General features: G+C 42.3%; 1 protein-coding gene across 11 annotated transcripts in view; it reads left to right on the forward strand.

Moving 5' to 3' along the window:
* Positions 1-12,876, forward strand: part of ptprsb (protein tyrosine phosphatase receptor type Sb) — a 65,569-nt gene that overhangs the window by 13,000 nt on the left and 39,693 nt on the right. For 6 of the 11 annotated variants that reach the window (XM_033325667.1, XM_026313571.2, XM_026313576.2 and 3 more), the window contains exons 2-4: positions 2,832-3,045; positions 6,663-6,808; positions 7,918-8,059. In XM_033325667.1, the coding sequence (XP_033181558.1) occupies positions 2,901-3,045; positions 6,663-6,808; positions 7,918-8,059 (433 nt within the window). In that variant the 5' untranslated portion in view covers positions 2,832-2,900. Of the gene's footprint in view, positions 1-2,831; positions 3,046-6,662; positions 6,812-7,917; positions 8,060-12,876 lie in introns of all 11 variants that reach the window. The other 5 variants (XM_026313568.2, XM_026313573.2, XM_026313572.2 and 2 more) reach the window with 1 other exon arrangement.

A 12,876-nucleotide genomic window follows, 5' to 3' on the forward strand; every position in this document is an offset into this window, starting at 1 on the left:
ACACAGCCAGTGCTTGCTCACAGCACTGGGTCTGAAATAAAGCTGAAAGAAATAAAAAGAACACGAGCGCCCTATCAGGTATACTGTCTCACAGCTAGCATGGTGCCGCAGGAAACAGAGCTGGTCTTTCTATGAGTGCCCGTAGCTGGTTGTCATGGAGACAGGCCTTGTGAGACCATCTCAACCCACTTGTGGTGCAAGGCATCATGGGTAAAAGTGTGTGTGTGTGTGTTTTGGGGGGGGTGAGAAAAACAAAACATGTCATCTTCCAGGGGTCCCAGTGGAGCAGGGGCAGGTTGGATGCCACCTAAACAACGTTATTTCATCAGCCCAATGGAGCACAATAACCGGTGTACATTTCACCACCTGAGCTATGGTGTCATTATCTGCTTCCCTGCAATAAATAGCACATGTATCTCCATCAATCTATCTGTCTGGCTGACCATCTGTGTTGTCATGCTGGAAAGGTAATAAGACCAACTCCCGCTGTCTTCTCACAGAATGCTGAGCCAGATGATGAGGGAGAGCAGGTTGTGATTTCTGTGAGGGGGCTGGAGAGACCGTCGAGTCATGAGAATATTCTTGCTCACAATGCTCGCACCTTTTAATTCAAGCTAAGGCTCTCCTCAATCTACATGTGCAGGAAGGAAGCGGGCATTTCAATGTGATAAATACCATTATAGCACAAGTACAGACATGCCCATGCTGGCCTGGAGTACTGCTGCATCTGTGTATCTGCTTTGGCTCGCTCTCTCAACATTCACAGCTGTAGGGATGCTCTGAGCTCTTTTGTTTGAACTGTGTCAATGGACCAGCAACAGCTGGAGCAGCCGGTGCAGGGCAGCTGAGGAGAGGAAGAGGTTTGGATAGAAAGCAGGGGTTAGAGTGTGCAGAGAAAAAGACGGAGATGGATGATAGGGTGCCATGAAGGAGATGCTATCAAGAGAGAAGAGGTTAACAAGGGAGGCATGGAGGGAAGTGGAGAGGAGAGGGAAGGATGGGGATGAAAGGAGATGAGAGAAGAGGAGATTTCAGGAATACGGAGGCTAATACAGGAGGGAGACAAGGGTAAGATTAAGGATTAGGTAGAAGGTGGGGGAGTATAGACGAGGCAGATCAGGGAAGGCTTTGTCAGCAGGTGAAAGACAACGGGGAGGGCTGGATGAATGATAGATAGGGTTAGTCTGAGGTCACAGAGAGACACAGAAACCCCAGCAAATCTTCCACACAGGACAGAGGAAGGAGACACTGCAACATTCAAGGGGCACCTAACGTTTCAGTGACCGTGTGGCTCCACGCACAGCAGTAGCCCTAGTTAAATTAACGGTGGCAAATTGAGTTTCCATAAGAGGAGAATTTACTTAACATGCTGCCAATGGTGCTTGAATGAGCTCTGATCTGATTTTTCTTATCACATTGTTCAATTGAAAAGGGGATGTTGAAAGCTTTTCTAGTCGTCTATTACGCAGCGTTAAGATAAGAAGGGGGCAGAGCGGCGAGAAAAAAAGCCTGGATCAGATAGACAGCCATGTTTTCAGATGAGCTATTTTTAGTGTAGCAACTGGCAGACAGTAATGTGTTTGAGCAGGTCATTAGCTCAATAAGTGGTTGGAGGAGTCTTTGAATATGTAACTCACCAGAAATGCCTCTTTCATTTAGTAAAGGCGAATAAGGGCCGGCCTAATCTCTGCAACTCCATTTCTTTCTCATGCATCGGGGAAGTCAGGCTGAAGGTGTGCCTTTAGGTGTTTGTGCATATTTATGTGTCGATCACAGTGTGGCCTGTCACCGGTGAATTTACTGCGCGTCTCCCCGAGAGCATATATGTTATCCTGTACTGATACTTAAAGTGAGATGTGTATGTGTGTGATATATGACAGGTTAACAAAGGCTCCTTTCTCATTTGGCTTCCCCACCTGCATTCTGACACATGGACCAGAGGGGCGGGGGTCAGGACAGCTCAATCGGACTGAGGAGTTATTGACTAGGAGACAGGGAGCTTCTGCAACAGCGTGTCTAAATCTCTGTAAGCAGACATAGCTGAATTATGTTCGGACATCCAGATGTGCGTAACTATGTGTGCGCGTGCTTATATGAAGAAAGAGAGAAAAATACTGAACGGAGATTCCCCCCCAAGGCTAGGGATTAACAAGCGGGGGAACATCTATTAGAGCAGCAGTTTCTGATACATTTGCTGTTATTGAATTTTGCCGCATTCCTGCTGACCCCTCAATCCTCTTTGTTTAAGTGTTTTCCATTACTATGGCACACTCTGGATGTATTATTGCATTAACACTTTTATGTGCCACCAGAAACAGTAAAATACAGAAAACTAAGAAGGAATTAGACCAGAGCTAAAATGAAATTATTAGGACGACAGAGGGGGAAAAAAAAGAAACTCTTAAAAATGTATCATTGCAGCTCATTTCACGGCTCACTAGAAAAGAAGTCTTATTAATACGTAGAGGCAGTACATTGAAAACTATTTTGGTCTGTTGCTTGTCTTAGTTGTTGAGCAGTGGCTCTATTGTTCTGGTATTAGTTCAGTCAGAGCTGGCCTGCTTGAGCTGTTAATCCCAAGTCAAAAGTGCTCTGGCTAAATCAAAAGACCTAATCCTGCATTAGCATGAATTTTCTTCATGAGGATGTTTTTCTTTACATAAGTGTGAATTGTTGTCTTTCCCTCGCCCCTCATGGTGCAGTGACATTTCAGTTGACACGCTGAAAGTGGAACGATGAATCAGAAGTGAAAGGGAAACATGCGTTTCATTTGTCTCAGCTGACCTTAATGTTATGTTGTTTTTTTTTTCTGTCCATGCATTTGTCTGCAGAGTGCCTACCCTTGTTGAGAGAAGCCCTACCTGTATCTCCGTCATCTCCAACCAGTCCACGGTGGTGCCATGCCTCTACCCAGGACAGGTGGAGTTCTAGCCCAGTCCAGGAGGCCTATCCTGGGGCTCTGCCTTTGCCCCTCTCCCCTGTGTATTCGGCTGTCTTTGATTATCCTGCTAACCAGCTCTTTGAACAGTGTGTGTGGAGCACTAGGTATGATTACCTATTTATTTATCTATTGATCTGTCTCTTTCCTAGCCTTCTATCTGTCTAGCCAGTTAAACATTTCATTTTCTTTCAGTCTGTCCTTCTTTGTCGACAGCTGGTTTATTGTCAGCAGTAAACATGACATACAGAGGTGTGAATATATGTGAATGCATGTAAATTCTTGTGTGTGTGTCTGTGTGTCAGAAGAGTGAAACCAGGCCTGTCAGTACATCAGCTCTGGACAGTGGTGTTGTTAATGTGTTCTGATAAGCCAGGAGGTCCCATCAGCATGTTCCTCATCATCTCCTTGATTACAACATTTCCAGATTTTCCTGCCTCATTGGTCCACACACACATATGCACAGAGACACCTACACACACACACACACACACACGCATGCTCAGACACACTTACTGCTCACTGCTCTGAAAGTATAAATAAGGTGATTTCTTTTTTGAAAGCAGATACATGATAAAAGATGAAGATGGAAATGTGAATTGTCTAAAGTACTTTTCATTTTTCATTTTTCATTTCTGTAACCAATTTGAAGCCACAGTCCTTAGAGAAGACTGACGTCATACCTAAAACATTTTCTTACTTTACACAGAGAGGAAAAATTACACAGGTTTGAGTTGAAATGTTGTGGGATTGAAGAGCTCTGCCTGTGGACCACCTACGGTGTATCTTTGCAGGAACAGATAGTGCTGTGAAAAAGCTTCCTTTCCTATGTCTCTGTAGGTTATTCAGTAAAAAAGAAAAAAGAAAAACATCAAACTTACCCTGTTCTTCAATAGTGATATGTTGCAAAACTTGTAAATTAGATTTCTGATGTTCATAGAATTGTGGAAGAAATGTTTTGAATCTAAAAAGTTGGCCAAGCAAAATTTGAACAACCGGTAACTCTATGCTTTGGTTAAGACCCACTGAAATGTTACACTTGGAAGTAACATGAATCTTTGACTCGAGATAAGCACAATGTTGTAATTGTTGCCCTGTTAGTTTTTGAAAACCTTCACATTTTTCACATTTTCTCCTGCAAAGTGTATAAAGTTTTAATGATTTTTGCACACGGCAAATATAATCTAGATTTTGCAACATTTTGCAACTGAATTCACAAGAATTGTATAGTTTCTTCACATGACTTGTGGTCAGTTTGGTCTGAATGCAGTTCACAGTGAAGAGCCGTTCAAAAGAACACCAGATGTTATTTCTTCAGTAAATGTTCGATCTTTACATCAAACTCACATTAAATTGATTTGAATCACTTTATTCATGAGGCTAAAAAGATGAATTATTCGGGTAAACTGTGATGTGATAGCAGAGAAAAAGTCATCCTAAAAGGTGAGATTTGTTTTAGATGTCCGAGTGTCTGTGGATTCACCATCTCAGCTCCTCCTTTTGAGAGTGAATAAATTAATTTCAGACATGCTACTTTTTCATTCCTATTTTGAATTTTATGTAAGACACTGACCAACATTTAAACAATATCAAAACCATGCAATTGAAGCTAGCAGTAACTAAGCAATTTTTATTGTTAATGCCTCTTTATAAGTCCATTTTACTACTCCCCAGATTTGTTGCACACATTTGGCTGTGAGATGCAAACAGACTTGACAGGAAAGACACACAAACAGGAAGAGATGCATTATTAAAAGTGGCTTAAAGGCTTGTCAGACCACAGCTGGTTGCACATAATACCTTTGCCATAAGTAATGTCTTTTAAAGCAGTATGTAATGCAACATTTTGCCTACAGTTACATTCATTTCCCCAAAAGATCTTCTCCAAAATAACAAATTAAACTTGTATTTGTTTAGTTTGACATTAAGGAAACATGTGTCTTGTCACATTGCCTGCAAACTACACTTTTACCTGCTGATCTAGGTCATATCTGAGCATATTAGTAGTCAGTCAGATGACTACAGGCTACAAGTGTTAAAACAGATCTGTGGTAGGGCTTCCTGGTCCAGTGTGACAGATTGAAACCCACTATCAAAGAAACAAGAACTCCTCGTTAGTCCCTCATTTTCAAGGCAGCTTTCCTAGAACCTTCCGATCATAACAGGTTTCTGTTCAGTGCAAATCTATCTAGAGCCAGTGCCTTGAAGTGCTTTTCCCTGGCTTTCAGAAGAGGCTTAAGTGGTAACATTGCCAGTGGGGCCGGTTTTGCACAAGGATTGGTCTTGAAGCGCATTAACAGAACACAGAAACATTTCAAAATCATCATTAAAACCACTGAAACCAAAGCTGAGGCCTGAAGAAGCACATGAAATGTATTTGTTATCCCACTGCCAGTTTTTAGCCATGACAATTTTTGGACTTTTGCTAGTTCGCATTCTCATATTGTTGGCAGGAGAAAGGGACAATTTGTTCAATACTCTATGCGCCTTTCTAAGAGTCTACTAGGCAGGAAATAGTCTCTTGTTGAGCTCTAAAATGGTAGGCATAAAATTGTTCTGATTGACTATACTGTACCAGCTTTTTACTTCTTCCTGTTGAGGATTACGGCAAGCATAAAATGAAACCACTTTATTCCTGACATTCAGAGGGGGCCTTTTAGAGGCACAACAGAGTGCAGCAGGCACAGGAGCAGTCTTTTGACATGTTGTTATTCCAGTTAGTGTCTAGGCATTGTAGTGAAACTGGAAAGTGGTGCATGTGACTGTTCAGCACTGGACTGACCAAGACTGGGAAGATTTTAAGATCTGCTAGCAATTATTTTATTTTATAGGCAGTTTTGGTTCCATTTCTGTCTTTAGAGCAGAAGTGAATCAACACAGCAGGACCTCACCCACCCAGACATAGGGGAAGTGGGAGGAGGAATCCAGGTTGCTATGGTAAGGGTCATCCTGACTTCACCATGATGGATAGCCGTGATTCTGTAGCTGAGGAGGAGTTAAGCTGGGCTCCATGGCAACAGGCCACAGACAGATAGATAGCAAGGGGTAGGTGCACGAAGTTGTTTGATTGATCTGGCTCAGCCACTGTGAAAAATATAGGTTCAGTACTGTTGGCTCAATATCGAACTTGGAAATTGCTATTTTGTTACAGAGGGCAACTGCTACACCCCAGCAGTCGAAATTGCAACGCTCAAATTCTCCCCTCAGACAAAGATGGTACATTAATCGTTGGTTAAGGTAATCGGAATCTGAAAGTGCAAAATCTCTATAGGTGTTAGAGTGTGCAGGCACAAACGACACCTTCGGTATTAATACATTTAAACCAATTATATGCTGTGAATTGCAGCCAACACTTGTCCTACCTGTGAAACACTCATGTGTCATGACAGTCTGTGCTGCATGCAGTATGAGACTAGGCAACAGAGAGAGAGAGAGAGAGACAGACACAGAGAGATGTTCTTCTGAAGCCCAACCCCATCTTTTATTTATGACCCGCAGGAAGTCCTTCAGCATGTCCTCTAGATGATACCCAGGAAGTAAGCACAACACGCAGGCATCAGAACACAAGTCAGCCTGACCAGTCACTGACAGTGAAATGGGGCGTGGTCAGAAGGGGGGGTTGTTGCTGGATGTGGAGTGGGTTTGATGTCCTCTGGGTGTAAGGGTGTCAGTTTTCATGCTTGTGTTGATTTCCTCCCCCCCCCCCCCTCTTTCCGGCTCACAGCTCCCCCAAAGTTCACCAAGATTCCCACGGACCAGATCGGAGTATCAGGGGGTGTTGCATCATTTGTGTGCCAGGCCACTGGGAGTCCCAAGCCTGTCGTCTACTGGAACAAGAAGGGCAAGAAGGTCAACTCCCAGCGTATCGAGGTGGTTGTCACAGTGCACAATGGTCACCTCCTATTGTAGCAGCATGACAAATACCAATTTCTATAGTCATTTTTATACCAATTTTCCTGTCATAAATATATAATAGATATATTAACATATCAACATTTAATTTAGTAATTAGTCTGCTATTGATAGGTAAATATATCTCATAATATTTAATCCTTTTTAATATATATCGCTAACATTTTGCTTTGTTTTCTAGATAAGCTACAACCTTGTTTCTTAAAGGAATAGTTTAAGATTTTGTATAATAATATGAATGTCTGTATGCTAAACATAAAGCTTGGGGCAGGAGTCAGTTATCTTAACTTAGCATAAAGAGTAGTGGGTAAAAAAAAAAAGTCTTCACCCTGATCTCTAAAGATCACACTTTAGCATGCAATAACTAAACAATATATAACATGTTAAGAAATCATTTTGAAAATACTTTTTTTTTTTTTTTTTACATTTGGACAGAGCCAAGTCAGCTAGTTCAGTCTTTATGCAAAGCTACCCTTTTCCACTGCCTGACTCGAGCTCCATTGGTAAAGCTCAGCAAGTAAAGGAAGTAGATCAAAATGTCACACTATTTCTTTAAAACATCATTTGACAACATTACAATTTTTTGCACATTTTAGGCATAGGTCACAGGGTTTCACAGCAATTGGAAAGGATGAATATGTAGTGCAAACACCTATCCAAAAACTAAATGCTGTCAAGCAGGGTATTTCACTGAGTTGTTAATTCCTCAGTCAGCTCAGTAGAGACCTGACTGTATTGATGCAGTAATGTGAGCTAATGCTTAGAGGTACTGCATTTCAACCAGAGGACTCAGATCCAGCCCCACATGTCGGTAAGTATTTTAGCCTGTGTGCAAGACAGTCACCCCCCTCCACCTGCTCCAGGATCGTGTGTACAGGTACATATTCTGTATCTGTGCCTGGCTTCTGGTTCTCAAAAAGGTCAATAAAATATTTCACTATTACTTCTGTGAAAGCAAAGTACGTCAAGGTACTGACATGCAACATTATAGTTCGTTGTTCTAATGGTGAGCCATCTGTTTATGCTGTGAATAATGTTTCTTTTCCTCTGGTTCTGTGGCTGCCCAGACGATAGAGTTTGATGAGGGTGCAGGTGCTGTGCTGAGGATCCAACCACTCAGAGCACCACGAGATGAGAACATCTACGAGTGCGTAGCACGCAACAGTGAGGGAGAGGTGTCTGTCACTGCAAAACTAGCCATTATTAGAGGTGAGACAAAAAAATACACACACACACACACACCTACACACACAGCCTTTCTCCACCCTTTTCCGCTTGAGTGGTGCTTTCTTTTCACATGTACACACACCTGGCTTCAGACGTCGTCCCCGGTTCCCTGGGCTGTCAGATGTGGATGTGACAATAGAGCCATGCCACACCCTGACTCCACAGCAGGCTGCAGTGAACTGTTCTTTTTATAGTCCCTCCGAGTGCGACCGAGCGTGATCTGGTCACAGAGTGGACTAGCTAGTGTGCTAGCTATAGGGTATTTCAGCATCCCAGTTTGCTGTAATCACTGCATTTCCTTGCCCGACTGAGGGTATTAATCTAATGTACTGTTTCCTAGGAGGAAAACGTATCTAATGTGGTGCTTCGACATACTATAAACTAAAGCTGCAGCTTGTGGCTGTGAGCCTGGGATCTGAACACTGGCCATTTGCCCTGCACTGCAAGAAGGGACAAAGAAATAGAAGGATGGCTGTTCAGGCTGTTACCACATGAAGAAGAATCAGGGGATTAAGCCTTGGTTTGGCAGGCAACCCATTTCTACCAAGGGACATTGAGGAAGAGAAAGAGAGAGGGAGGAAAAGGTCAAAGAGAGGTGACAAGGAGTGTGATTGAGGGTGAGGAGGTGTGGGTAAGTTGAGTAACACAACACAAGGGAGTGAAACAATAGATATGAAATGGGATGTCAGAGGATTGGTGGAGGGGATGTAGTAGTGCACGAGATGGATGAGGATTGTGGAGTTGGCAGGGCTGTGTGGTAAGCAGAAGGCTGGTAGCCCAGGGAATAGACTCCTGTCCATCTGTTACCCAGCCCCTCATCTCTGCACACACAGCCCCAATCTAAAGCACATTACCACATAAACTACACCTCGAGGGTGAGCCTCTCAGTGTGTGTGTGTGTCTGTGCCTGTTTGTGTAAACTTTTCTTCTACTGAGATCTGTGTACCATGATGTCCCCTGTCCCCTCTATGACAATAGAATCAGCTGTCTTTGATTCTTCCTAATCAGCTGATGTATTCTGTGTAGTAAACAGACCACTGAACTGTGATGATGTGTTTGTAAACAATTAGATTTTGCCATATGGGGTTAAGGTGTCCCTTTAATATCGCTGGGTGTATTGGCTCATTTGGGGTAATTTTGTAAATCAATAGGCAGGGTGTTTAATGACAATATGGATTTTTTAAAATTTGGTTTGAGATCAATCAATATGATGACATACCTTTGCTGGTTAGCTTTGTTTCTGATAAATTATGTTTTTGCAGATAACATTATCTAAATAATTAAAAACCAATAAGTAGAGCTATAATGATTAGGGAGTTAATTGATTAGTCAACTGAGAGAAAATTAATTAGTAACTACTGTATTTTTAAAACGGAATAGTCAAAGTCCTTTTTAGGACAAAATACCAACATTTTCTGAGTTTTACCTCAGAATATCATCAGATTAATTGATAATTGATATGTTGCAAAACAATGTGCATTCCATTGTCCTCAAATTTCTTTTAGAGTGATCCAGAAAATTAAACAGATTTATATTGCTGAGTGCATAATTACATTTCTACAAAGCATTAACTTTTTTCGTCAGGGAACCTGATATTTCCTAACACAGCTGCGCGTCTTTCGTATTGATGTTTTCATTTCTATGCAAACATAGCCAGAACTTTCCTGCTGTGGGGCGGCAGTGCTAAGCGCTGCACTTCACACTCCTAATCATGATAAAATACAGCCTAAGCCTTCTGAGTGTTTGACACTATGCTCCCAAAGCCATACATCCGAGCAGGCTACTATCACCTGAGGAATTTACTTTGTTATAAATCATGTCACCCAAGAATACTGTTAAACCGTAACAGTCTGCAAAAATTTTGTTTTAGTCATTTTCTCTTCAAAACACTGTTCACTGGAGAAAAGTTCCACAAACCGTTGAAGTAGAAAGGATGATTTCTGTTACAAACCAAACCCTTCCACTAAAAATCTTTTCATCCCCTGATGTGTTTCAGCTCATCATTTTGTGTAATGGTTGTACAGTGTGAGGGGCTTGTGGGTGGCCACAGGATATGGGCTGCTGCTGCCTAATGGATGGAGATGTGGTAGGTTACGGCTAGGGAGAGCTTTCTTTTTTTGCGCCATCAACATTATCATCATACATCACCCTCACCATCCAATTACCTACTCTTCTCCCTCCCTTATCCTCACTACGCTCTCTGTCTTTGACTCGAGCAGTCTCTTTGGCCCACAGCGATGTCCATTTCTAATTTCTTTGCTCTTGTTTTATTCATTCTTTCATTTTCTCAGCCATCTATTCTGGCTGACCCTCACTGTCTATCCGGATTCTCTCTCTTCTCCTCCGTTTGCATTTTGCAGGCTCTCTGCTGCTCCACCCCCCCCCCCCCCCCCCCCCAAACCCACCCCATCTCCTTTCTGCCCAAACTGCTCTTTTCTATGGACACTGCAGTTGTGTTGTTCCGCCTTCAAGAGACGTGAATATCTGCAGTTCTGCATGTTTGAAAACCTCTGGTGGGCGAGAGATTTTCATCACTGCAGCACAGTATATGTGTGTGTGTTTGTACGTGCACAGCTGTCATGAAACTCTGTATGCGTGTGTATGTGTGCATGCATGTGGATCTCTTCATTTATAAGTGTGTGAGCTTGTGCAGATCTGTGTGTGTGTGTATGGCTGGTTCATACAAAGTAATCCTGATTATACTTACCTCCTAGTGTCCCATTTTAGGAGAAAGAGAGGCGTGGGACGGGGGAGGAAGAGGGTGAGAGAAAGGGGGAGGAGAGATGTTCTGCCACCATGGCAAACACCCTTCATATGAACAACAGAGTCAGATCAGTGATTCCCCCCCAGGCGTCCGCTGCATTGGCAGGCCGGCGGCTCAAGCAGCATTTTGGTCTGGAAACAACTGCGAGTATCAGCTCAGCCAGAGAGAGGATTACACTCCTTGAGTGGAGAACCAGCTCTTTCATCACACATACATTCTCACCTTCATAAGGCTGTATGTGTTTTTAAAATTTTTTTTTTTTTCAGTCTGTTCTTCATGCATGTTTGTACGTAATAGGGAGCAATATGTGGGATCACCATCCTTTGTGTGTTTAGTCCCCATGCAGCTGCTGAATCTGTGGAGAGGCATAGTATGGCTCAGGATGTGTGAGGATTGATCTACAATACTAAGACTGATTCTGCATTATTTTGTGACCGATTATCATAAAGGTCCATTAGCATTTAAAGTGTTCCCCTTCAGCCATCCTGCAGTCTATAGGAGTCAAAGCATTACAGCTACTGAAGACTGCTGAGCACTGGTAGATTAATCCTGAATCAGGTTTTTTGAGATCCGCTTTTATTCAGGCTTCTTTCATGCACATGGCCATTCCCCTACTGAAATGAACTGAAAAATAAATAGGCAACTATATAGGCAAATGATGATTTTCTGAGTGGAAAGGCATGTTGGAGTGTGTGTGTTAGAGTAGCTGTGTGTGAGAGGAAAATACAAAGAGGGCCAGGAAATGAAGACCTGGATTCATGTTTGTTTGTTTGCATGATATGCATTATGTGTTTGACTCTGTCTGTGTGAGAGTCTGTCTGTGTGTGTGTGTGTGTGTGAGAGCGAGAGAGAGAGAGAGAGTCTGTGTGTGTGTGTGCGTGTGTGTGTGTGTGTGTGTGTGAGAGTTGCATATTTGCCCAGATCTGGTTGGCTCCACCGACTGGTTTTGGGCACCAGGCCTGATTGCCCTTCTGTAAACATAACCAGGCCAAAATGCATGCTCTCAACTGCTTGATACACACAAATTCACACAAACATAAAGCTCCGGGGAACAATACTGGTAGGTTCTTGCCAATGTTCCCTGAAACGCTGTTGACACACACAGTGTTTATGTCCACAGGGCACATTTTTCCATAGGCTGTCTTATCAATTTAACCAAGAGATGAAAAATAAGCAGTACTTTGGTGCAGCAGTGTTTGTGTTTGATAAATGATTCATTTGGTGAAAAGTGTGATCAAGGCCATGCCCGCAGTATCTATTTCAAGCAGCCACTGACTCATCTAGGAGCCAGGCTGAATACCTGTAGCTTCCTATTCTCCTTTACAATGAACTAACGTTAGTGTCCTATCTATCTCTCTGTCTGTCTGTCTGTCTGTCTGTCTGTCTGTCTGTCTGTCTGTCTGTCTGTCTGTCTGTCTGTCTGTCTGTCTGTCTGTCTGTCTGTCTGTCTGTCTGTCTGTCCTTAAGTAAAATTAGCAGTAGGCCTATAACACTGATAATACTCCTCTACAAGTCCTGCATTCAAATTCTACTTAAGTAAAAGTGTCTACGTATTCTTAGCAAAATGTACTTAAAGTGTTAAAAGTAAAAGTACTCATCATTATGGAGAAAAATGGCCCCTGTTATTTTTCTGTTGATGATTTTTGATTATTATTGTTACTGCATTAACGTATAACCTTTACCGTGCTTGATGGCCACAGTGACTGAATACAGTAAAAAAAAAAAAAAACAAAAAAAAAAAAACTCCAATTTACATTTGTTTGGTGCTAGACAGTGTGAAAGCGGATGGTTGAGTTTCCAGTGCAGTGATGTTTACAGCTGGTTGCTGTTATCTAACATCAACATTGATGTTTATTGCATTTTTTTGCTGTTAAGACATTTAATAATTTTCCGTTGACAGTTATGTTCATTGTGTATGTAGCTTAAGTACTGTACAAATAGATAAGCTAGCAAAGCCACAGAAAAGTAGCCTACAGCCACCATCCACTGCCTCCATGGTGATATATCCAACACTATTTGTTGGTTTGTTACACAC

This window comes from Mastacembelus armatus, chromosome 17 (assembly GCF_900324485.2).
Source record: "Mastacembelus armatus chromosome 17, fMasArm1.2, whole genome shotgun sequence".
Taxonomy (NCBI): Eukaryota; Metazoa; Chordata; class Actinopteri; order Synbranchiformes; family Mastacembelidae; genus Mastacembelus; species Mastacembelus armatus.